The 26,969-nt window shown below is 38.9% G+C and overlaps 2 protein-coding genes across 2 annotated transcripts in view; both read left to right on the top strand.

The window, feature by feature from the left end:
- Positions 1-21,444, top strand: part of LOC121390671 — a 35,408-nt gene extending 13,964 nt beyond the window's left edge. Inside the window, exons 7-13 of the mRNA XM_041522545.1 lie at positions 6,233-6,952; positions 9,966-10,094; positions 14,946-15,029; positions 15,524-15,595; positions 17,273-17,404; positions 18,813-18,945; positions 20,691-21,444. Coding sequence (XP_041378479.1) covers positions 6,233-6,952; positions 9,966-10,094; positions 14,946-15,029; positions 15,524-15,595; positions 17,273-17,404; positions 18,813-18,945; positions 20,691-20,761 — 1,341 coding nt within the window. The 3' untranslated portion in view covers positions 20,762-21,444. The remainder of the gene's footprint in view (positions 1-6,232; positions 6,953-9,965; positions 10,095-14,945; positions 15,030-15,523; positions 15,596-17,272; positions 17,405-18,812; positions 18,946-20,690) is intronic.
- Positions 21,445-24,133: 2,689 nt separating this feature from the next.
- LOC121389660 (protein brambleberry-like) overlaps positions 24,134-26,969 on the top strand; it is a 33,054-nt gene continuing 30,218 nt past the window's right edge. Inside the window, exon 1 of the mRNA XM_041521308.1 lies at positions 24,134-24,397. Coding sequence (XP_041377242.1) covers positions 24,170-24,397 — 228 coding nt within the window. The 5' untranslated portion in view covers positions 24,134-24,169. The remainder of the gene's footprint in view (positions 24,398-26,969) is intronic.

Consider the following 26,969-nt stretch of genomic DNA (forward strand, 5'->3'; position numbering starts at 1 on the left):
CAATTAGGATCTGTGAGATATATTTTAGAGCATTGTGGAATTAAAATATATCAGAATAACGAGCTACACTGTAACAACTTCTCTGTCTTGTAAGGGGATGGGACGTAACCCAGTGGTGAAGTGGAATTAAAATATATCGGAATCATGAGCTACACTGTAACTACTTCTCTGTCTTGTAAGGGGATGGGACGTATCCCAGTGGTAAAGTGGAATTAAAATATATCGGAATCACGAGCTACACTGTAACTACTTCTCTGTCTTGTAAGGGGATGGGACGTAGCCCAGTGGTGAAGTGGAATTAAAATATATCGGAATCACGAGCTAAACTGTAACTACTTCTCTGTCTTGTAAGCGGATGGGACGTAGCCCAGTGGTGAAGTGGAATTAAAATATATCGGAATCACGAGCTACACTGTAACTACTTCTCTGTCTTGTAAGGGGATGGGACGTAACCCAGTGGTAAAGTGGAATTAAAATATATCGGAATCACGAGCTACACTGTAACTACTTCTCTGTCTTGTAAGGGGATGGGACGTATCCCAGTGGTGAAGTGGAATTAAAATATATCGGAATCACGAGCTACACTGTAACTACTTCTCTGTCTTGTAAGGGGATGGGACGTAGCCCAGTGGTGAAGTGGAATTAAAATATATTGGAATCACGAGCTACACTGTAACTACTTCTCTGTCTTGTAAGGGGATGGGACGTAACCCAGTGGTAAAGTGGAATTAAAATATATCGGAATCACGAGCTACACTGTAACTACTTCTCTGTCTTGTAAGGGGATGGGACGTAACCCAGTGGTAAAGTGGAATTAAAATATATCGGAATCACGAGCTACACTGTAACTACTTCTCTGTCTTGTAAGGGGATGGGACGTATCCCAGTGGTGAAGTGGAATTAAAATATATCGGAATCACGAGCTACACTGTAACTACTTCTCTGTCTTGTAAGGGGATGGGACGTAGCCCAGTGGTAAAGTGGAATTAAAATATATCGGAATCACGAGCTACACTGTAACTACTTCTCTGTCTTGTAAGGGGATGGGACGTAACCCAGTGGTAAAGTGGAATTAAAATATATCGGAATCACGAGCTACACTGTAACTACTTCTCTGTCTTGTAAGGGGATGGGACGTAACCCAGTGGTAAAGTGGAATTAAAATATATCGGAATCACGAGCTACACTGTAACTACTTCTCTGTCTTGTAAGGGGATGGGACGTAACCCAGTGGTAAAGTGGAATTAAAATATATCGGAATCACGAGCTACACTGTAACTACTTCTCTGTCTTGTAAGGGGATGGGACGTAACCCAGTGGTAAAGTGGAATTAAAATATATCGGAATCACGAGCTACACTGTAACTACTTCTCTGTCTTGTAAGGGGATGGGACGTAACCCAGTGGTAAAGTGGAATTAAAATATATCGGAATCACGAGCTACACTGTAACTACTTCTCTGTCTTGTAAGGGGATGGGACGTAACCCAGTGGTAAAGTGGAATTAAAATATATCGGAATCACGAGCTACACTGTAACTACTTCTCTGTCTTGTAAGGGGATGGGACGTAACCCAGTGGTAAAGTGGAATTAAAATATATCGGAATCACGAGCTACACTGTAACTACTTCTCTGTCTTGTAAGGGGATGGGACGTAACCCAGTGGTAAAGTGGAATTAAAATATATCGGAATCACGAGCTACACTGTAACTACTTCTCTGTCTTGTAAGGGGATGGGACGTAACCCAGTGGTAAAGTGGAATTAAAATATATCGGAATCACGAGCTACACTGTAACTACTTCTCTGTCTTGTAAGGGGATGGGACGTAACCCAGTGGTAAAGTGGAATTAAAATATATCGGAATCACGAGCTACACTGTAACTACTTCTCTGTCTTGTAAGGGGATGGGACGTAACCCAGTGGTAAAGTGGAATTAAAATATATCGGAATCACGAGCTACACTGTAACTACTTCTCTGTCTTGTAAGGGGATGGGACGTAACCCAGTGGTAAAGTGGAATTAAAATATATCGGAATCACGAGCTACACTGTAACTACTTCTCTGTCTTGTAAGGGGATGGGACGTAACCCAGTGGTAAAGTGGAATTAAAATATATCGGAATCACGAGCTACACTGTAACTACTTCTCTGTCTTGTAAGGGGATGGGACGTATCCCAGTGGTGAAGTGGAATTAAAATATATCGGAATCACGAGCTAAACTGTAACTACTTCTCTGTCTTGTAAGGGGATGGGACGTAACCCAGTGGTAAAGTGGAATTAAAATATATCGGAATCACGAGCTACACTGTAACAACTACTTCTCTGTCTTGTAAGGGGATGGGACGTATCCCAGTGGTAAAGTGGAATTAAAATATATCGGAATCACGAGCTACACTGTAACAACTACTTCTCTGTCTTGTAAGGGGATGGGACGTATCCCAGTGGTGAAGTGGAATTAAAATATATCGGAATCACGAGCTACACTGTAATTACTTCTCTGTCTTGTAAGGGGATGGGACGTAACCCAGTGGTGAAGTGGAATTAAAATATATCGGAATCACGAGCTACACTGTAACAACTACTTCTCTGTCTTGTAAGGGGATGGGACGTATCCCAGTGGTAAAGTGGAATTAAAATATATCGGAATCACGAGCTACACTGTAACTACTTCTCTGTCTTGTAAGGGGATGGGACGTATCCCAGTGGTGAAGTGGAATTAAAATATATCGGAATCACGAGCTACACTGTAACTACTTCTCTGTCTTGTAAGGGGATGGGACGTATCCCAGTGGTGAAGTGGAATTAAAATATATCGGAATCACGAGCTACACTGTAACTACTTCTCTGTCTTGTAAGGGGATGGGACGTAACCCAGTGGTAAAGTGGAATTAAAATATATCGGAATCACGAGCTACACTGTAACTACTTCTCTGTCTTGTAAGGGGATGGGACGTATCCCAGTGGTGAAGTGGAATTAAAATATATCGGAATCACGAGCTAAACTGTAACTACTTCTCTGTCTTGTAAGGGGATGGGACGTAACCCAGTGGTAAAGTGGAATTAAAATATATCGGAATCACGAGCTACACTGTAACAACTACTTCTCTGTCTTGTAAGGGGATGGGACGTATCCCAGTGGTAAAGTGGAATTAAAATATATCGGAATCACGAGCTACACTGTAACAACTACTTCTCTGTCTTGTAAGGGGATGGGACGTATCCCAGTGGTGAAGTGGAATTAAAATATATCGGAATCACGAGCTACACTGTAACAACTACTTCTCTGTCTTGTAAGGGGATGGGACGTATCCCAGTGGTAAAGTGGAATTAAAATATATCGGAATCACGAGCTACACTGTAACTACTTCTCTGTCTTGTAAGGGGATGGGACGTAGCCCAGTGGTAAAGTGGAATTAAAATATATCGGAATCACGAGCTACACTGTAACTACTTCTCTGTCTTGTAAGGGGATGGGACGTAGCCCAGTGGTAAAGTGCACGCCTGATGCACGGTTGGTCTAGGATCGATCCCTGTTGGTGGGCCCATTGGGCTATTTCTCGTTCCAGCCAGTACACCACAACTGGTGTATAAAAAACTGTGGTATGTGCTATCCTGTCTATGGGATAGTGCATATAAAAGATCCCTTGCTACTAATGGGAAAATGTTAAGTTTTTCTTCTTTATGACTGTGTCAAAATGTCCATGTTTGACATCCAATAGCCGATTATTAATATATCAATGTGCTCTAGTGGTGTTGTTAAACAAAACCAACTTTGGTTGGGATGGGGGAAAGATCAATAGGAGACTACATACTACAGTAGAATCTCATTGGCTTGAATGCCCAAATGGTCAAACCTAACCTTTTATTTTGGTGCTGATTGGTCGAATACGCCTAGGGTCGAACAGAAGCTTTCTCTTGAACCAGTTTATTGGTCCGAACTGTAAAATTAAACATATTTAGCTCGAACGACTAAGTCTATCTGAAGAAATACAAAAAAGATTTATGTACAAATTTTTTATCGACCCTTTTATGTCAGTCTCAAAGTAAGTTATTATAAATTCGGAAGTAGAACGAATTAATCCTAGATCATATGCCGGCTTATCATGTTGTTTATTTAGCACCTATCGGTAATTATCTTTTTAGTACAGACAATTGTACTACGACAATCATTAGCTGATTGAACCTTGCCTGTAACACCAATCAATTGGTGAGGCTAGCCAGGCCTTGCTGGTTTACTTTAATCATTTTAATCGCTAGCCTACTCTATGCCTGAGCGTCGGCATATTCTGTTTTTAACTTGAAATACAGGAGAGATCATTGTAATGTAAAGGCCCTCCGCCTGTGCTTCATGCATTCATTTTTTTTCTCAACGTTGTCAATATGTCGCAAAAGATTCTCCAACAGCATAGTAAAGAACAATTTTTTAAATAAATAAATATTTATAAATACAGACTACCAGTGTGTTTGTTATTTGTTTATTTAACGGTGATAAATAATAGTTACAAATATGTATCTCATCCGACATTTGACGACGACTTCGTTACTCATGAGTCAATCAGACCATCTCACCCAAGACAGTTTTACGAAAATACGCAAGGTGTTCCGATTGGTGTTTGTGTTACAGAAGCACCCGACAACGGCCGAATGCATGGTTCGAACTACCTAATGGGTCGAACAGACTTTGATGCACCAACAGTGTTTGAGCCAGTAAGATTCTACTGTATATAGGTCGATGAAGGGGATAATTATCTTAAGATCCTTTGATCCAAGCACCTCAAGCGAGTGCTCTGCCCACGCACCAAGCTAAATCCCACCCCTATCTGAATCTACATCAGTTATTTCTTTTATAATTTAGTTATTCTAAAAAATAAATTAGAAATATTATTTTTTAAATATTGTAAATAAAAAACATTAACATTAACAGTGACTTATAGTAACATTATGTTTGTGTTTGCTACTAATTATTGTATGTGGTAATTAAACTGCTTTGATCTATATGTGCAGAGATCAGCAGAGAAAATGTCCCATCTTTCTGTTGCTCATGGCAACTGCCTTCAAGATACAACACAAACCTTTTCAACCACATTATTTTTGAGATCAGTAAAGAAAGAAGAAAATAGTTTATTTAACAATGCACTCAACACGTTTTATTTATGGTTATTTGGTTAAGGACATATGGTTAAGAACCACACAGATATTGATTGAGGAAGGAAACCGCTGTTGCCACTTCATGTGCTACTCTTTTCGATTAGCAGCAAGGGATCTTTTATATGCACCATCCCACAGACAGGATAACACATACCACGGCCTTTGATGTACCAGTTGTGGTGCACTGGCTGGAGTGAGAAATAGCCCAATGGGCACACTGACGGGGATCGATCCCAGACTGACCACGATCAAGCGAGCAGTTTACCACAGGGCTACGTCTCACCCCAAGTAAAGAAAGAGACTCGTCGTTCTTTCACCTATTTTTATATCACTCACAGCATTTAAAGGATATTGAAGGCAGTGTTCGAAATAAGCACTTGTCCGTTTGTCCCGACAAGTTAACATCAATTTGGACAAGCAAAATTTCTCTTGGTGGTTGTCCCGTGGACAAGTAAAGTAAAAATGTTCAGTGCAGTCTCATTTTTAGCAATCACAAACATCATCCTGATCAATACTTGAATAAAATAAACCATTTATTTGGACACGTGGAATATATTGGCGGACAAATACATTTCTAGATGTATTTGTCTGGTGGATGAATAAAAAATTCTGCTTATTTCTATCACTGTAAGGATGGCATGTCAGGGGACCCGGAAGAAAAATAATGTGACTGATTTATGGCTATTCTAAATTGTTATTCAATTGCATCTTTAAAAATATATCTTTTTGGGGGTGGGGGTGGGGGAGGGTGCTGACATTGTTTTGTTTTTTTACCCCAAAAGATTGGCATGATGATTTGTTTATAATAGTAGCAGATCTATAATTGCACATGGATTAATTAGGGGTTGGGGGAGTATTCTTAGAAGGAATCTGGTAAAGTCGCGTGAAAAATCCTTTTTGCTTTCATTTTTCAAGCTGTCAAAATGCAAAGTAAAGTAATGTCATTGCTTTAACAAAAAAGGGACTGCATGCATGGTCACCATGAGGGAGGACCAAACCCTGTGTCATCATCACCCATTTTTTTAACAGTACTAATTAATACACAGTAACAGTTGTTCTAATAAACTTTTATTATTGTTTTTCAGTATTTGTACGAACCTAGACGTGTGTATGTAGTACAGGAGAAGGTAATTAGCGATTCAGATGTCAGCGGGTCCCTAGAGGAATTGCCCCCAAAAATGCCAACCACAGCAGAGACTTTCATGTTCCTACGGTCCCCTGGCAAACTATTACCAAAGATGTCAAAGTTCCCTGGAAGCCCCAGCAAAAAATCCCAGGACAAGAGAATGTTCCAAGAAGGCTATGACAGACAGCCACGAGACAAGCCAAACACCCTAGAAGCCCGTGGCAAACATTTACCAGAACAGCAAATGTTCCTGGAAGGCCCTGGCAGACAGCCACGAGACAAGCCAAACACCCAAGAAGCCCGTGGCAAACATTTACCGGAACAGCCAATGTTCCTAGAAGGCCCTGGCAGACAGCCACGAGACAAGCCAAACACCCGAGAAGCCCGTGGCAAACATTTACCAGAACAGCCAATGTTCCTAGAAGGCCCTGACCGTCGTCTGCAAGGCGAGCCAAGCTTCCTAGAATTCCCTGCGAATGAACTACAAGGCAAGCCTATGTTCTCAGAAGCTTCTGGCAAACAGTTACTAGACAAGCCAGAGTTTGTAAAATCCCGGGACAAGCTACTGCACAACAAAAAGAAACGGGTCAGTCGTAACAAACAGCAGAAAGATAGACAGATGAATTACGAAGACCTCCTATATGAATCTGATAGTTTTGTTTCTGTGGCAGACAAACAGGTACTCCTACTTTTTCTTTGGTGACAAAAAAAAGAAAATATTTTGTGTAGCAAAACCCAAGCATACATTGTATTTTATTGCATGTTAATTATATGAGAAAGGTAGGAAGGTATAGGCATGTATATGTTAAATATCTTCAAAAACACTATGAAATTAAATTTTGATGTAATGTGCAAACTAGCCAGTGAGCCTAAAAAAGAAAAATGGTGTTTCCAGGCACCCGACAGAGGTCCAACCCTAACAGTAAGAAATAAATTAAGAGTGTTTTGTTATCATGTAGCTGGACGTGTAGGGGTGAATATATACTTTTCAAAAAACAGTAGGGGAATTTAAAATGCAAATGTCGTTACCAATGATTGGAACAGAGATCAGTTTTAAAAAGTGACTTCCTAGGAAAGAACGTTCATGGCTGCACAACCTATTAAACACCCAAACACAGCCGAAAATGTGCAGTCAATAAATCTGTTTGAGTGGTTACTACTGTTAAATTTTGCTGAATCTCATGATCAATAAACCTTTGTTCTTTGGATGTTATGCATTGTTTGTCTTTGAATTAGTGATGTGGCATCTATGAAGTGGAGAACGGCTATGGGCTATTGGCATGCTTCAAACTGGTAGAATTCAGCGTGATGTAGCCAATGTGTTCAATGTTTCACCATCTGTGATCTGCAGACTGTGGAACAGATACCAGTAGACCCAAAATGTTTATGATCGACCCAGTTCAGGGCATCCCACGTCAACCACACAAGTCCAGGATCGATTTCATCAGAACCCAGATTGTACAAAATCGAGCTTAAACAGCGACTCAAATTGCTGCTCAGTTACACCAGGCTACTGGGGTTCGAGTGACGGGTCAGACAATTAGAAATAGTCTACATGCAGCTCATCTGCATGCTCGGCGACATGCGTTGTGCAACCGTTACAGAATCGTAGAAACTGTGGAAATTGTTGATGGTCTCACATAATGTTTTCTGACGAGTCCAGATTCACTGTGGACTTGTTGGATAGGCGTGGTCGCGGGAATACAAATGTCAACCTCAGGCCACATGACAGATTTAGTAGTGGTTCAGTTATGAGGTAAGGTGGTATCACTATGACTGACAGAACACCACTCCATATATTGTTCAAGGGAGGGTCACTGGTCAGTATTACCGGGATAACATACTGGCACCGATTGTTGTCCCGTTTGCTTGCCATGCTGGTCGATGGTTTGTGTTTCAAGATGACAATGCTCGGGCCCATCGTGCACATATTGTAAATGACTACCTTCAGCAACAATGCGTTACCAGAATGCCATGGCTAGCAATGAGCCCTGACCTTTTCCCCTTAGAGCACATCTGGTACATGATCGGGAGATATGTACGCCGACATCATTGGCTGCCGGCTACTTTATCTGAACTTGGCCAGGTGCTGCAAGAAGAGAGTGGGATAGACTTCCTAAAATCATCATTGGGCGATTGATACATAGCATGCTACATCGAATAAACAAATGTTTGACGAATTGCATGTGGGGGTATTAACAATTATTGATCAAAAGACGTGAACGTTCAGTTTTCACGTGTCATCCCTATCTTGTTTCAAGGTCGTTTACAGCCATACAATCTGCTGCGAGCATGAAATGTTGGCTTTCATGTTGGCTGTCATTTCTTCCAAATTCCTTCATTATTATCATGCATCTATTCCTAGACAGAGATAACACTTGATACTCTCGATTTTCTACATTCCCCTACTTTTTTTAAAGAGTATAAAATAAATTAAAAATTAAAAAGCCAGCCAGTAGGTATCCCAATTTTTTTTTGGCAGGTTAATAAAAATATAATGACAGGGGAGAGCATGTACTTTTCAAACATGTTTAACTTGTTAACATTGAAGACTTTTTTTTTTTTTTACGATTCCAGCCAATGGAAATGTAGGATTTTTTGTGTAAAATGGGTGTAGGCCTAGCTCTGGCCATATGTTTAGTTGGTGTATTTGTTTAAATATTCTGGGGGAGAGAGAGCTGGACAACAGGGATTGTCCTTTTCAGGGTATGTTGCCCAAAGAAAGGGAAAGGTGCATAAAAAATATACAAGTGCCAACTGATATTAATTAACCCTATAGAGAACCTGAACATAAAATCTGTTATGTGAAAAATATGATGGCTAACAATTGATAAACAGTGTAAGGAAACCCCCCATAGCAAAATAAAAATGTTGAACCTTTTTGCCTTGTTTTGGAACCGTATCATATGTGATACATTAGGTTTTTAATTTTGAATACCCAGTGTATCATATATGAATACTGTGTCAAAATGTTCATGTTCCTTTAACACGGGGGTCAACATTTTATCATCACTCTCAACTGTTATCATTATTTGCAGACAGAAAAAAACCCATTGATATTAGTGGGGTACAATTTAGGAGGTAAGATGGGGCATGCGTTCGGCAAAATGTTTATTTTCCTCCCATCTGGAGAACAAGGAGTAGAACGTAGCTCAGTTTGTACTAGTTGTGCTTGCCTCATGCACAATTGATCTAAGATCAATCCCCATTGGTTTGTTTTGTTTAACAACACCACTAGAGCACATTGATTAATTAATTATAGACTATTGATGTCAAACATTTGGTAATTCTGACAAGAGTCTTATAGAGAGGAAACCTGCTATATTTTTCCATTAATAGCAAGGGATCTTTTATGTGCACTTTCCCACAGGAAAGCACATACCACGGTCTTTGTCCAGTTGTGGTGCACTGGTTTTAATTAACTTAGTTTTGCATATCATATTTGATACTGACGGCTCTAGGGTTAATAAAGCTGCTATAGCCACTAACACTATATATATAGAAACAAAGCCTGTTTATGACGTATATGCATGCAACTACATAAATTTACAATGATTAAACGCCTGCATTTAAGAAAAAACAGGTTTCGTAAATTTGGCCCACGTGTAGTGTAAATAATTCTGTGGCCATACAACCATAATTAAAATGTGTTGAGTGCCTTGTTAAATAAAACATTCCTTCCATCTTTACAGGAGAAAGATGTACGAAGAATAGTGGAGACCTATCAAGTAAGGAAGGTTGAGAAAAGTAGACAGCAGAAAGGCACCAGAGGGAAATCCCTGGCACAGAGACCGACACCGTCGCTACTGCGTATACCTAATGTGAGTCAAAACTTTTCTTTTCTACTTAAAGGTAGGGTCAACTCAAACAAGAGCCTTATGTGTTGGAAAGATGCATACCCAGACCACCAACACATACTGACACTTTAACAAATGAAAAATGCGTAATTTTAGAGTTAATAAGAAACCATGATTATTCCTGCTAACTGGGGGCAGCCATTTTGTTTCGTTTTTGTGACGTCTGGTGGGATAGCTTGGGGCGAAGTGACGTCAGCTCCTGACATCTCCTGTATGTACAGTGTAAACAAAAACAGTAGTTTTCGACAAGGTGCTTCTCTTTGATCAACCTGACTTGTAAAACGGCATAAATGACGTAATAATATAATAAACTATTTAACTAAATATATTTCAAGTTGCATAAACGGAACAAAATGGGGTTATAGTATATTTCTCTGTTTAATAATCCAAAGGAAAAATGTACACTGTTAGGCCTATTGATATGCTACGTTGGAGCAAAAACAACAACCCACGATACCCAAGTGATAATTTTCTTTTTTTTGGGACTATGTAATTGGTCAGTTCTGTGGTTTTAGATGGAAAAGTCTACTTAATCAATAATTTTACAGAACTATTTACAGTAATAAACCATGTCCATTACAATTTTAGGGGGACAGGTAATATTCCACAATACTGGTATGTATTTTTGTGTCTAGATAGCGTCAATTAATTGGCTCGTCAGGTTACCAATCAAATACACACCTGCCAATCAGGAATAACAGGTAGAAGCAACTAACAGCATAGACCAATTAACTAAGAAAACACTCCGTGTATCATTTCAGTATGTAGGTTAATGCATGGGCAAAACATTGTTAATTGTTTCGACTTGTGTAGCCACTTTGACAATGGTATTTTATTTTGTATTGAAAAATAATATATATAGTGCTGGATATACTTATTGCTGGCTTACTGGGATGTGTATTATTACAGAACAAGGCAGTGTATGACTATTTATCATCCTGCAAAAACCAGGTAGATTGTGTTTCTCTAGTTCTAAGGCTCATTCCTGACATTACGCGTTAAGTATTACGTAACCACCAGCTCGCCAGAGGGCGTACTCACTGAGATGGTACAAAATGGCTGCGCCCGTTATATATAATAGCCATCACATTTAACCGTTTTATTAATTAACTATACAATTATGCGTGTTGATATTAAGCAATAATGTGCATTATATATCGTTGAATATGCATACCAGGCCTTAATTGTCCTCTCCTTTAACCTGACCTCAAACCTAGGGATATTAGACTGGTCCAAACATCCCAGCAGCCAATGGGATTACCAAAATCTTCCAACGAGTCCTCAGCTTCCTGTTATGGTCACATGACCGACTAATACTTCCTAGCTTCTCTCTCTATTGCTGGTTTGATTCAGACGTCTTTTTCTTTACTCCGGTCAAATATAAGCCATCGGTTTTTTTCTGTTGGTTTAGTCGATATGTTTTTATGTGGAATACCTGGAAGCTTCCACAGCACATCTAACTTATTATAACTTTATTTGGTTTAATTCACTTTTTTAAAAGTATTATTGCCAAACTTTTAAATTGTTACTAATTTGTAGAATTTTTCTCCAGTTTAATTGTCACACTAAATATACCTTATTAAATGTAAAATAATATATTGTCAGCCTCTGGCTTAGAAGAATTGCCTAATTAATTTTTAGAGCTTTTGAGAAAAATGGAAGAATTTTAATTTAATTTTCATACAAACAAAAATGAATTATTTAAAAAATATTTGAAAAAGAAAAAAAACTAATTTTGTTTTTTTTCTTTCTCAAAAGCTCTAAAATTGCTTGCATGCATGCAGGAATATAAGGGGATGGGGGTCTAGACTGTGGCAACTGAAGTTTATAGGGGGTGTCAAGTTGTGTCTGCCCCACCCCCAACCCGCACACACCCTGGAAAATATATTGAGAAAAAATAAAATTTGCATGAGCAGGGAGGTGTTTCAACCCCCAAAACCCTCCCCTGCACACGTGCGTTCCCAAACAAAAATGCATGCTTGCGGCTAGGTTGTAGCAAGGTAGTTACAAGGTTGTTACAAGGTAGTACAAGCAATGCAAGCTATTTGCAAGCTAACATTTAGCTCGCGTAAGGTAGTCAGTATTTCTGCAAGCTTGCCGCATGCATGTTTTCATTTGTGAAAGCATGTGCAAGCTTGCTGCATGCATATCTTCAACTGTGCAAGCTTCCCGCAAGCATGTTTTCATTTTTGCTAGCTTGCTGCAAGCATATCTTCAACTGTGCAAGCTTCCCGCAAGCATGTTTTCATTTTGCAAGCTTGCTGCATGCATATCTTCAACTGTGCAAGCTTCCCGCAAGCATGTTTTCATTTTTGTAAGCTTGCTGCATGTATATCTTCAACTGTGAAAGCATGTCTACACTTGTGGAGAAAAAGCTAAGTCCAAATCATTTTCATGGTTATTTTTTTTTTAATTCATAACTTCTCATATGATTTATTAAATTCAGTGGGAACAGTGGCTAAACAACCAAACATACATGTTACATATTTATATAGTATTTACAATAATAATTAAAACAAAATTAATATTAATACATACGAATGATAATACAATATGGTTAAAACAGAATCATCTTGTAATAATTGGATTTCAATTGGCCCCAAAAATAATAACATATGCATGGCCATGAGAGGATGGCATGGGCCATGTTTGGTTGAAATTAGCCTGGTGGAATTTGAGAAGATGTTGAAAATGTCTGAGCCAATCAGAGGCCAGGGTGGCCATCTTGGATTTTGAATCAGCCACAAAAATAACAACACTTAGTAAGTCATGAGAGAATCATTTGGACTAAGTTTGATTGAAACTGGCCTGGTGGACCTTGAAAAAAAGCAAAAAAATGTCTCTGTCAATCAGAGGCCAGGGCAGCGATCTTGATTTTAAATCTGCCCGAAAAAATAACAAACTTGGTCAGGGCCATGAGAGGATCATTAGGAATACATATGGTTTAAATTTGCATGGTGGAACTTGAGTAAAAGTTAAAAATGTCTCAGTTATTCAGAGGCCAGGGCGGCCATCTTGGAATTTTTATTGGCCTGAAAAATAATAACACTTGGTCAGGTCTATAAGAGGATCATTTGGACCAAGTTTGGTTGAATCCTGCTTGGTGGAACAGGAGAAAAAAGAAAACAAGAAGAAACAAACAAATCACTTTACACCAGTGTGGATCTCCAGATAGTGGAGGAATATAACCTAAAACAAGAAGAAGAAGAAGAAGAATATAGGACCAGGAGCTTTTTAGCATATTAGTTTAGTCAAGACTATCCCACATAAATGGAACATGTCTATCAGACAGGTAAACTAATTTTGTAGCCTAAGTATCTGACAACATGTAGCACCTATTTTTTTGTTTTAACTGTTCATGTTTTTCACTTTAAAACCATTGTTGTGTTTTTTAAAGAATTATACAAGATGCAAGATGGCTGCCACTGATGCAAGCTTGTAGGTAGATCGTCGCAAGCTTGCAGGAAGCTCGTCGCAAGCTTGCGGGAAGCTCGTCGCAAGCGTGCGGGTAGCTCATCGCAAGCTTGCGGGTAGCTCGTCGCAAGCTTGCGGGAAGCTCGTCGCAAGCTTGCAGCAAGGTTGTAAAAAGGTTCCAAATACTAGCTTAAACTGAATAAGCTTGCGGGAAGCTCGTCGCAAGCTTGCGGCAAGGTTGCAACAAGCTTCCCGCAAGCTTGCGGCAAGGTTGCAACAAGCTTCCAGCAAGCTTGCGGCAAGGTTGCAACAAGCTTCCAACAAGCTTGCGGGAAGCTCGTCGCAAGCTTGCGGCAAGGTTGTAAAAAGGTTCCAAATACTAGCTTAAACTGAATAAGCTTGCATGCAGGAAGCTCGTCGCAAGGTTGCAAGAAGCTCGTCGCAAGCTTGCGGCAAGGTTGTAAAAAGGTTCCAAATACTAGCTCGAAACGCGGTAGTTACTACCTTGCCGCAAGGTTGTTACCAGCTATTTATTAAGCTTGCAATTTTTGTTTGGGAATTAAGAGGCTGATCAAATCTAATCCGATTGTGAGGTAGGGCGGGACTGCATGTGAGCCCTGTGTTAAATAACTCAAATGATGCATGATCGATCTAGGATCAGTCCCGGTAGGTGGGTCCTTTGGGTTATTTCTTATTACTGCCAATGATCTACAATTAGTATAATAAAGGCCATGGTATGTACTATCCTGTCCATGGAAATATATAAAAAAGATCCCTTGCTGCCAAATGAAAAGAGTAGCCTATGGAGTGGAGACAGCAAATGTCCTCTAATATGTGGTCGTTATATAACCATATGTCCGACATCATATGGCTGTAAATGAAAGTGGGTTGAGTTAACTTGTGTTGTTAAATAAAAGATTTCTTCCTTCTTCCAATTGATCGGTTAATAAGTGCTCTTTGTTAGACCTGATACTGTGGTATAAACTAGGCAGGTATACCAGCCTAATTAAACACAATAGCCTAACCATACATACACGTAGGCCTGGAACTCTGAAAATTGCAGTGGTTCCGTTTGCGTGTGGCAGCAAGTTTGGTTTTGCATAATTAACACATTTTTCATTTGCACATTAAATTAAGGAAATCATTTTGATATGGTCATATATGGCAGGTTACATAAAAACGAAATGGGTTACCTGAATTTGTTTTCAATTCACAGAGGCTTGTAACCACTGAGGCCAGCTGAAATGATCAGGTCAGGTCAAGTCAGATCATAGGGTTTTACGTGCACATTCAGAACAAGTTGTAGCACATGCCTGTGATGGGCACAGGTGCCGGCCTTAATTGGCTGGCTCCTCCATCCAGGACAGGTGTTGAAATGATTTTAGTGTTTGTTTTTTGTAGGATCACTCCATGCAGGAGAGTGATGAGGACACATATCCTGAAAACAGAATTCTCTTTACTACGAATGCAGCCAAAGTATCCGATGTGAGTTGGGCTTTTGGGGTTTTGTTTTATATATTATACATGAATTTATTTAAATGTTAAACATTCTATAATAATGATTTTATAATTTAATTTGAATGTTGTTTGTCTTTCAACATACAATACAGTTAATATTAGCTGTGCCATAATTTTGAATGTTGATTGCATTATAAGGTAAGAACACAATTTACTCATAAAAAGAAGTCTATATACATGGATTCATATTTTCCAACAGTGTGTCTTTAATTTTAGTATTTTGCATTCCTTAATTATTTATAACACAGTTTGTTCTATATAGACCTATATATAGACATATAATTATTATATATATTGCAATTATCATAAGATAACAATTATAATAGAGTTTGTTCTATATATTTAAAGACACCATATATCATAAGATAACATAATTTATAACAGTTTATGCTGTTATTCAGAAGTATATATACATGTATATCATCTATAATTTGTTTAGGTTCTTGTTTTTGTTTTTATAGGGGACGACCCCGGGAACATCAGGCGAGTGTAGTGCTGAAACCTGTGAACAGTTGAGGAAAATAGTCTCTGCTGTGAGTGAGAGAAAAATTTGTTCTGTTTAACAACAACACTAGAGCATATTGATTCATTAACCATCGGCTCTTGCATGTGAAACATTTGGTCATTTTGTCACGTACATATATTCATCAGAGAAAACACGCGACATTTTTCCTAATATAGCAAGGGATCTTTTATGTGCACTTTCCCACAGATAGGAAAGCACATACCACAGCCTTTGATCAGTTGTGGTGCAGTGGTTAAAAAACCCAATCAGTCAAATGGATCCACAGGTGGTTCGATCATGCGACACAAGCACCTCAAACGAGCACTGGACCGACTGACCTAAATCCTGTCCCTATTCCCACAGATAGGACAGCTCTTCCTTGACCTTTGATATGCCATTCGTGAGGCTCTGGTTGGTAGGGGAAGAAAAGAAAAGCAGTGAGAGAATGAGTCTATACTAAGCTTTAACACCATGATCATGCAAGCAGCTCAGATGAGCACTCCACTGATTGAGCTAGATTCCATCTATCAGTGAGGGAAAGTTCTTCATAATCTAATACAAATCTGATCTTACTGCCTCTTCACCTTTCTGGGTCATGGTGTATGTAGTTCAGTGGTAGTGTTTGCCGTGGCTGTGATGACTTGTAGAATCGATTGCTTTACAAGGGATTATGTTTTTTTCCCTGATTCCAACCGGTTCCCCATGATTTTTACATGTACATCAAAGGCTATGGTATGTACTTGTACACACAACACACACTCACTCATTCACTCATTCACTCATTCACTCACTCTCTCTCTCTCTCTAGCTCTCTCTCTCTCTCTCTCTCTCTCTCCCCCTAATATGGGAATAGCCCAGTTGTAAAGCACTCGCCTGGGAATGATCCCTGGCTGTGGGCCCATTGGGCTATTTCTAGTTCAAACTGGTGCACCATGACTGATATATCAAAGGCCGTGGTATGTGCTATCCTGTCTGTGGGATGGTGCATATGAAAGATCCTTTGCTACTAATGGAAAAATGTAGTGGATTTCTTCTCTAAGACTATATGTAACATTACCAAATGTTTGACATCCAATAGCCGATGATGAATAAATCAATATGCTCTAGCAGTGTTGTTAAACAAAACAAACTTTAACTTTCTCCCCTACCTCTCCCTCTCTCTACTTCTCTCTCTCCCCCTATCTCGCTCTCCGTCTCTCTCTTTACATCTAACGTAAATCATAAAATTAGTGTAAGCAAGTGGTTCATGTAACAAATGTGCCAGACATATATCAACACAATATATTTTATACATTTTATTTCATAGCCATAGTTTAAAGCATGCTGATCAAGGTGTCAGTAGACAAATATTTGGGGCAAAGATGTAGCCCGGTGGTAAAGCGCTCACTTAATGTGCACTTGGTCTAGGATCGATCCCTGTTGGTGGGCCCATTGGGCTATTTCTCATTCCAACCAGTGCACCACAGCTGGTATATTAAAGGCCGTGGTATGTGCTATCCTGTCTGATGGATGGTGAATATAAAAGACCCCTTGCTGCTAATCAAGAGTAGCCCATGAAGTGGCGACAGTGAGTTTCCTCTCAATATTTGTGTGGTCCTTAAGCATATGTCTGATGCCTATATAACCGTAAATAAAATGTGTTGAGTGCATCATTAAATAAAGCATATCCTTTAGACAACTATTCCTTTCCTTTTCTTTCTTTCAGTATGCGCAAAAACAAGTCACAGATTTGCCTGGCTTGGAGCCGCATAATACACAGTCGGCACCTGTTAGATATCAACACCATAAACACAAACACAAACATAATCGTCCTAAGAATCCAGGAAAGAATATTAATGTGAGTTTATTTTTAGTCCCCTACCAGTCCAACAGAAGGGGACTAAATTGGTTTTATCTCCATCCTTTTATTGGTCTGTCTGGTCTGTCTGTCTGTCCCACATATAGTTTTGTGGTCTTTCTTTTCCCAGTGCCACAATATATTGAGCTAAAATTTAGTGTATTGCTTTAAATCATGTACTGTTACAGACCAGGTTTTACTTTCATGGCAGTTTACCATTTTTTTTACAGAGTTATTGCCCTTGAACTTTTGAGATATGAAAATTGTCGGATCCGATAGGGGACATGTGTTGCTTTAGCAGGAATCTCAGAATGCTTGTTACAATGAGAGGTTTATAATTGTAGAACCTTTTCTTTCCATCTATACACTTTACGATAATATCTAGCTAATATATAAAATGATGCTTACTTTTGTGCATTTGCATTGTCCAGATGATCTGTAAAACTCAATGTCAATAAAGAACTGAAATATGTCTCGGGAACCCCAAACATCCCAGACTTCGTTGTTTAAGGCGAGCTATCACTCCTACTTGGTAATATGGTAATTTATCCTAGAACATACCCATAATATCCATGTCATAAAGACATTTGATATTTACCACTATTAACCGGGTTATATAGTATTTTTTTTTTTGGCTGTCAAAGAGTCATTTGTTTACAGCCAACAAGACCTGTATAGCCGGGGGTAACATATACCAGAGCCTTGACAAATAAACTGATAACATATATAAACGTGGTTGACATTTTCCATATTAAAAAACACATGTTGGCTCCTCATAATCTAGTTAAAGGAGCAATTAATTGTTCCCCTCAATTTTTTTACTACTGCAAGGTCTACAATCGTCCCACCCTGACTCTCTCTACATTTCTGCAACTGGCTGGATTATTCCAGAAACTACATGTAATGCCAAAAAACATAGTATATTATATGGAAGATACAAAAAGCAATAAATTATGACACAAATAATAGTACAGCTTATTATGTGTTATTTTAATGGAAAGCATTATAGCAGAGTAGACATATGAAGGCTGCGAATTTAGCACAGTTTGTTGCTTCCATGAATGCCAGATTTTGGTTTGGAAGCATTCATGATTGAGACAGAATCCCAAAATATCTGTAGTAATTAGATGATGTTTATGATTCTGGCGGAATCCTAAAACAAAATCCCCAAATTCAATCCTAAAACAAAATCCCCAAATTCAATCCTAAAACAAAATCCCCAAATTCAAACATAATAGAAAGGCCCCAAATTCATTGCCTGAATTATTATGTATTGATGAAAATGACATGACCTACAATGAAGGTGGCCCAAGAAATATATAAAAAAGTCTGTATCAAAAACCTAAATTGTTTTCTTTTGTATAAATTTGTTTTTCACTTATATATTTTGGTATGTGTTCTTTCACAGATGTCAAGCATACCATGTAGGACAGTGTGTCTCCAAGAGACATGTATAACAGAACATTCTGAGGACAGTGGAACAAAATCTCAGAATGATGAAAATAAGGAGACAAAGAAAAAGTGTAAAACGCTGAAACCAGGTAATTAAGTTAATTAATAACATGCAGGCTATTTCTGTATTTTAATTTTTTTTAAATGGATTTTTCATTATTAAAAAAACCTAAATACTACAATTGAGGAATGAAACAGATCAGAAAGTTTAATGACCTGTCAATTTAATTATTATATAATTTGTTATCATTAAGATGTTTAAACAAAAGGATGATCAGGGCTCACTGGAATATATTTTGGTTTAGCCAATTTTCATATATATATATATACAGGTATAGAGTATTTCCTTAGAAATTATTTAAATGTAGTTAGTTTAAGGAATATTGTATTAGCCAACAGGGTTTCTGCCAGAGGGTAAAATGGGGTATGGCACCATGAACATACCCAAATATTTGCTGGAACTATAAAACGAAGACTTGTATAGTTCGTACACACCACATACAAGGGAGACTACTGGATTATGTATTTGCAGATCTATCAAAGTCATTAGGGCAGATGGAGATAACCACATAAACTGCACATCTCATATATACTGGGCAAGTTCACATTTCCCTCTGTGTTCAATATAAACCAAAGGTATAGAATATGCATATAACCAGGCTAGTAGGAACGATACTGGAGGGGGAGCACAGCCTCTAGTGGGGGGCACAAGCAATTCATTTTATCTATATAGAGGACAAAATAACATTTTTGACCCCCCTCCCCCCCAAAAGTTATGTATCTTGGGCATAATTATTAAGTACTAGTAATTAACAGATTTGGTTAAAAGACTGTCAGGGATTTAGATCATGCTAATTTGAACACAGCATGGGTTTTTTTTAGTGCAGTAATATTATTAAAAATAACAGTTTCTTAAGAATTAAAATTGTAGACATGGCCACAGACCACAATTATTTACGCTATATAGGCCTATGTTTCTTTATAGCATTAGTAGCTATTAATATAAGTAGGCCTGTAGACTATTTTATGCACCTTTTCCTGCCTGTGAGAAACACATATACCCTGAAAGGGATAACTCTGTTTGCCCAGCTCTTTCTCCCAGGATATTGGTTTAAACATTGAGTTACAGTATTTCTCATTTCTGCCAGTGCACCATGACTGGTATATCAAAGGCCATAGTTTGTGCAATCCTGTCTCTGGGAAGGTTCATATAAAAGATCCCTTGCTACTTAATGGAAAAAGACACCTCATCATCTGCAGGTCCTAATTAACGAGCTACTCTTGGCCTACTAAAATCCAAACCTATACGATATAACCTTATAACCTATAATCTTATTTTTTAGAACGACCATCAAAATTGAACCCAATTTCCTTCATCAAAATGCACACCCATTTCCCTTTTGACTTAATCCTACGGGACATTCCAAATTACACAGCACCATACCACCCTCTGCCTGTACCGGCTGTGGTTGGACTGCTGGTGCTCCCTTGCACCTGCCAGTGCAGGCGGTCCCTCCTCCTACCACCCCCACCCTTAACCTGTTCTGGGCGGAGGAGCCGGTCGAGGCCAGCACCTGTGCCCAGGTCAGGCGTGCGCTACAACAGCTTGCTCTGAATGTGCACGTTAAACAATTTGGTCTTGGTCTTAATGGAAAAATGTAGCAGATTTCCTCTCTAAGACTATACATCAAAGTTACCAAATGTTTTATATCCAATAGCTGATGATTAATAAATCAGGGAGCTCTTGTGATGTCGTTAAACAAAACAAACTTATACAGGCTTTTTTTTTCCATAATGATATTTATGTTTAATCCTTTTAGCATGTTTATTGCAGCTTCAAAGAAAACACGGTCCACAGTGAAGACAAACAGCTCGAAATCCTTAAACTCGACTCCAAGGAATTAATGGAGTGTATCTAGTTAACAACAAGTATAAAAGTAATGTGTTATAGCGTACTTTAGTTTCAGTGGAACATTTATTAGATATTGAGATGACTGTAAAGAATTTTAACAGCAACATTTAGACAGTGTAACACAATACGGAAATAATCCAGATTTCGAAATAGTTTTTCTGTAATATTTCTTACATAAATGTACGTAGTTACATAAAAGATAGCCATTAATTACGATCACAACAGCAGCTAGATAGCATTTTAACATTTTAGTCATATATATTTCTATTTAGCACAAACATTTTTATACCATACAATACAGTTCAAATTCTGTCTGTGATATTTATAACACTTTTACAGTATAGAATTTTTTTTAATTTTCTGTGATATTTCGAACATTTATACAATATAATTATGCAATTTTATTTAATTTTTAATGATACTTCTTGGTTTTACATTTTAATAGTAAGTATATGAATGTATTATATAAGCAGAATGTGGTTTTAATTTTTGTCATAGTTATGTACATGTATGTATAGGAGTTTGGGGATGACAAAATTTGTGTCTTAAGGGGACAGACCCTAGTTTTTAAACACTAAGGCATATTTTTCAACCCATAAAAATGGACACTTAAGTTTGGTTAATATACAAACATGTAACAAATTTGGATACAATAGAGTGAAACAAGAGTGTGATGTTGAAATACCTTTTAAAATAGACTAAAACACGACTCCACAAACGTTACTTCTCAGATGCACATGCATTTTTAAAAATGTGAAAAATGCATTTTGTGGTATTAAAAAACCCCAGGATGACCAAAAACATCTCGGTTGTATGAAAATGGATTATCTAAACAATAAAATATAAGTAATATTTGATTTCAGTCCTTTGATATACCAGTTGAACGAGAAATAGCCCAATGGTCCCACCGACGGGGATCGATCCTAGACTGACCGAGCATCAGGCGAACACTTTACCACTCGGCTATGTCCCGCTCCAGAAGGTTCAATAGATAAAGCATCCTTAATTGCACCTGCATAGCCAGGATTTTATGGGGTGGGGAGGGGTGGAAGGGCAACTATATTGTCTACCAGATATGTTACATAGCAATAGAAAAATATATAACACAGCGGGAGAGGGAAAAAGAGCTGTAATTGGGGTAGAGACATGGTCCCCCTCTGACAACGCTAGTGCTTAAATCTGTCTGTCTTTACTGTCTATAAGATAGGTGTTTGTGGTGGGGTGGTGGATTGCTGGATACCTTTACAACATGTGACACTACACAAGTACCCCGTAGTAACTTATATACTGTACATTAACAGCAATAACTCGGTCTACAAACTGTCCTGCATGTGAAAATATATTTTGAACATTAAATATTGTGTGTGGAAAAAAATAATTTAATTGTCACATTTGAAACTTTATATACCTGTAAGGTAAAATAGTGTGCCATTATATGTGGTGGATTATATACAACGTATTTTATAATATGTATTTTATTTATTGTTACTTTTTAAGAAAGAAAATAAGAGTTTCAATTTATTATTTTTTCAATAAAATATATGGAGATTGTCTTGCTTGTTTGTTTTTTGTTTTTTGTTTTTTATCTTATTATTATTATTTTCTTTTGTATAAGGACCTTAGTATAGCCTTGTTCTTATAACTTTAAAAGTCTGGACTTTTTTGCAAACTAAAATGGTTTAATGCCATGTTGCATTCAGTAGTTGAGAATTAATTAAAGTTTGTTTTGTTTAACAACATCACCGGAGCACATTGATTAATTAATCATCGGCTACAGGATGTCAAACATTTAGTAATTCTGACTCGCCATCAGAGGAAACACACTACATTGTCCCTAATGCAGAAAGGGATCTTTTATATGCACTTTACTACAAACAGGAAAACACATACCACAGCTTTTGTCCTGTTGTAGTGCACTAGTTGGAATGAGAAAAGTCTGGATTATTTCATCTTTGCAAGACAAGGTATCATTCCGTATAATGTGCTGACGAAATGCTATCTTGACTTGCGAAGATCATTCAAGATGGCATTTTAATCAAATTTGTATATTTCTATGGGCCTTATTTCTATCTTGGACATGCACATTAAATCGTATTCTCTTGTCTACTAGTCTAGTTGATAAGCCATTAAAAATTAGTCTGGTAGGTACTGAGTTCATATCCCAGTACTGGTAACATGCACCGGAACTGGCTACAGGCAGACTTTTGGGGTAATGCATAACTAATGTATAGCATTACCCCCAGGGTACCCCGAGGGTATCAGGTCGTTTCGTAACCATACCGTTTCGTACCATACCGGTTCGTACCCAAAAGCATACCAGTTCGTACCCAAAGGCATACCAGTTCGTACCCAAAGGCATACCAAACAAAGGCATAAATTAGAATTAAAACAAAAAGTTGTATTCTTCTATCAAAAATGTATTATATCGGACAATGTAGGCATTATTAGACCTAAAAAAAAGTCCACATTAAAAAAACATGGGATATCAGATCTTATTATATTTTTGTTATATGTGCGTGCGTGTGCGCACGTAAGTAGGGCGTGTGCGTGTATGAATGTATTTTTTTGGAGCATATATACGTACGTACGAAGAGAGGATCGGTCTTGCGAAATATTCCGATCGATATCTCGGAACGGTTATGCATAACAATAAACACCATCGCTGCACTGTGGAATCGACACCAAATTACAAGACAAAAGAATTGCTCTTTGGCTACGAAAAGGTATGCTTTTTGTTACGAAAAGGTATGCTTTTTGATTACGAAACGGCATGCTTCAGTGATGCACAGCACATAATTGCTCATTTAATGCTTATAAAAGATAATTATTACAACAATTTGTTTTGCTAAATGTTACAATATGTTTGTAATATAACATTATAATTGTGTATTTAAAAAATATATTAATGTTAGGTGTAATGTATGACATTATTTAATTGGTTACGAACTGGTATGCTAGTGGTTACGAAACGGTATGGCACGAACGTGTTTGGGTACGAAACGTTTAGAAACCACCCCGAGTACTCGGGCCATCTGAAAGCTAGACGGACAAAAATTAGATGGTTATGATCTCGAATGGCAGATAACTGGTTATACCCCAGGGGTGCCTGTGGTTACATGCAATAACTAAACTAAATTGCAAAGAGTTTAATATATATTTTTTTAATGTGAAAGAAAGAAATGGGGGAAAAACTCCATGTCTTTATCAATATACTGGTGCTCGCATTGAGATGAAAATTACTTTGGAAGATGAAATTACTTCGACTGATTCCGTCAATCACGGACTCTACCGATGTAGTCCGACTGATTTTAATTTTAACCAATAACAAATCTCGCTTTCATTCACGGAGGCCCTTTCAAAAAAATTCTACTTCCTGTTATTAGTTTATTAAACATGTGAAAATGTATGTTAACGTTTATGTTTTGATTAGTGTAGTGTTTCTAGTTTTAAAAGCAAATTCCTGTTGTGCCGTTTTCGACTGGCTGTTTGGTACAGAAGAAGAGCAAGCAGAAAATGCTCCATTTAAAAAGTCGGGCATTCGCTTTGAAGTTCTGTCAACAGATGAAAAATTCTTAGATTTTGCAAAAACATTGACAGATTTAACACCACTAGATGCTTGTTATCAGTTGGTAAGTTGAATGTTAGCTCGAGTGTCCTCTAGCTCTCTCCTGTTTATATACTCTTCAAAAAAAGAAACGCAAAAGGGTACAAATGGGTTATAACTCCGATTTTATGTTTCCTACCGGTTCATGCTTTGTGAATATAAGGTCATTGCATGTCCCAAACACATTCCCACGGTTACATTCGATAAAACGCAGCTACTGTACAATAAAGTTCCAAAATGTGAATATTCGCAAAAACGCAGCCACGTGCAAACCATGTCACCACTGCACGTGCGTTGTCTGCACGTGCAACATGAACACCGACAGTATAAAAGTGCAGGGTGTTCGCTTGCCTGGCCTCTGTATCTGGCCGACAGTTGACAATCCAGGACATGCCACGTCTCAGTGAACCGCAGAGAAACAATGCCATCGGCCGACTAGACGCAGGCGAATCCAGAACGGCCGTTGCCAGGGCATTCCATGTGTCCCCAAGCAACATCTCCAGACTGTGGGACCGTTACCAGCAACATGGATCAACACGTGACCTCCCTAGATCCGGTCGACCACGGGTCACTACCCCCGGGTAGGACCGCTACATCCGGGTACGCCACCTTCGGGAACGATTGACTACTGCCACCTCCACAGCCGCAGCAATACCAGGTTTGCGCAGGATATCCGACCAGACCGTACGGAACCGCCTACGTGAGGTAGGAATTCGTGCCAGACGTCCAGTTCGAGGTGTCATCTTAACACCACAACACCGTCGACTCCGACTGCAGTGGTGCCAGATTCATCGACAATGGCCTCAACTGCGATGGAGACAGGTGTGGTTCAGTGACGAGTCCCGATTTCTGCTCCGACGTCATGATGGAAGATGTCGCGTGTATAGGCGTCGTGGTGAACGTTATGCGGCAAACTGCATGCAGGAAGTGGACAGATTCGGCGGGGGTAGTGTCTATGGTGTGGGCAGCCATCTCACACACTGGCAGAACTGACCTGGTCCACGTGCAGGGCAACCTGAATGCACAGGGCTACATTGACCAGATCCTCCGGCCACACATCGTTCCAGTTATGGCCAACGCCAACGCAGTGTTCCAACATGACAACGCCAGGCCTCACACAGCACGTCTCACAACGGCTTTCCTACAGAACAACAACATTAATGTCCTTCCTTGGCCATCGATATCACCAGATTTGAACCCAATTGAGCATCTATGGGACGAGTTGGACCGACGCCTCCGACAGCGACAACCACAGCCCCAGACCCTGCCCGAGCTGGCAGCAGCCTTGCAGGCCGAGTGGGCCACCATCCCCCGGGACGTCATCCGTACTCTGGTTGCTTCAATGGGCAGGCGGTGCCAGGCAGTTGTCAACACACGCGGAGGCCACACCCGGTATTGACTCCAGATGACCTTGACCTTGGTGGTGTGTCCTATCACTTACTCACAATGGACTAGAGTGAATTGTGAACAATCCTGCAACATTTGGTAATTATCGGACTCACCATTCAATAATTAAATCAATTCTCCAAATGTTACGACAATGTGGTTTTGCGTTTCTTCTTTTGAAGAGTATATGTTGTCATGGAGAGCTAGAGATTTGATGTATCATATGTAATGAATGACTCAATGAGTAAATTACGACAAACCAAATAGTCGTCAGCTTCATAGTCCTAGCCCGAGTACTCTGACTGTAAGAGAGCTAGAAGGACATTTGGACATAAATACGCTCTCATTACAGTCGGAGACCAAGCTATGTATTTTTTTGGCAATTCCCGACAACCAAAAAGTTGGCAAAGATTTCTGCTCTAATATCACAACAATCCTATGTTTGACGTCAAATACATTTACATCGACCATTTTCGAGTTAATTGATTAAAAAAAATCAACATATTAATCACTAATACACACACTACAGAAAGAAACCCGACAGCACCCACATTCAGCTAAGCTTCGGCAAACTCCGGACAGCAGAATTCTAAGTTCGCCGACCTATATCGTGATGTTGCGTCACATGATCGCCCGCTCAGCCATTCCGTCTACTAGGCGGAATCGCCCAGTGGGCGATCACGTGATCTACGTCACAAAATATGTCACCGAGCTTTGTAATTCTTGCGACGGAGTGTCAAGAAGCGTAGCTGAATGTGGTTGCTGTCGGATTTATTTCTGTACTGTGTGTATTAGTGATTAATATGTGGATTTTGTTTAATCAGTTAACTCGAAAATTATCGATGTAAAGGTATTTGACGTCAAACATAGGATTGTTGTGGAAATCTTTGCCAACTTTTTGGTTGTTGGGAATTGCCAAAAAAATACATAGCTTGGTCTCTGACTGTAATGAGAGTGTATTTATGTCCAAATGTCCGTCTAGCTCTCTTACAGTCAGAGTACTCGGGCTACCTACGTAGTCCATGATAGAGACGTAGTGCACGGGGCACATTAAGGCAATACTTTTATTAACGTGCACAGCAAGTTACTTCTATCTATATAGCAAATTTAAAATGGCGCAGAATTTTTTTATGTTGTTGGAAGATTTATTTTGTTAATAATGATGCAAACTACTTCAATCGTGATTTATTGAGTATCCTCGTTTAATCGAA

The sequence above is a fragment of the Gigantopelta aegis genome, chromosome 15, assembly GCF_016097555.1.
Source record: "Gigantopelta aegis isolate Gae_Host chromosome 15, Gae_host_genome, whole genome shotgun sequence".
Lineage (NCBI taxonomy): Eukaryota > Metazoa > Mollusca > Gastropoda > Neomphalida > Peltospiridae > Gigantopelta > Gigantopelta aegis.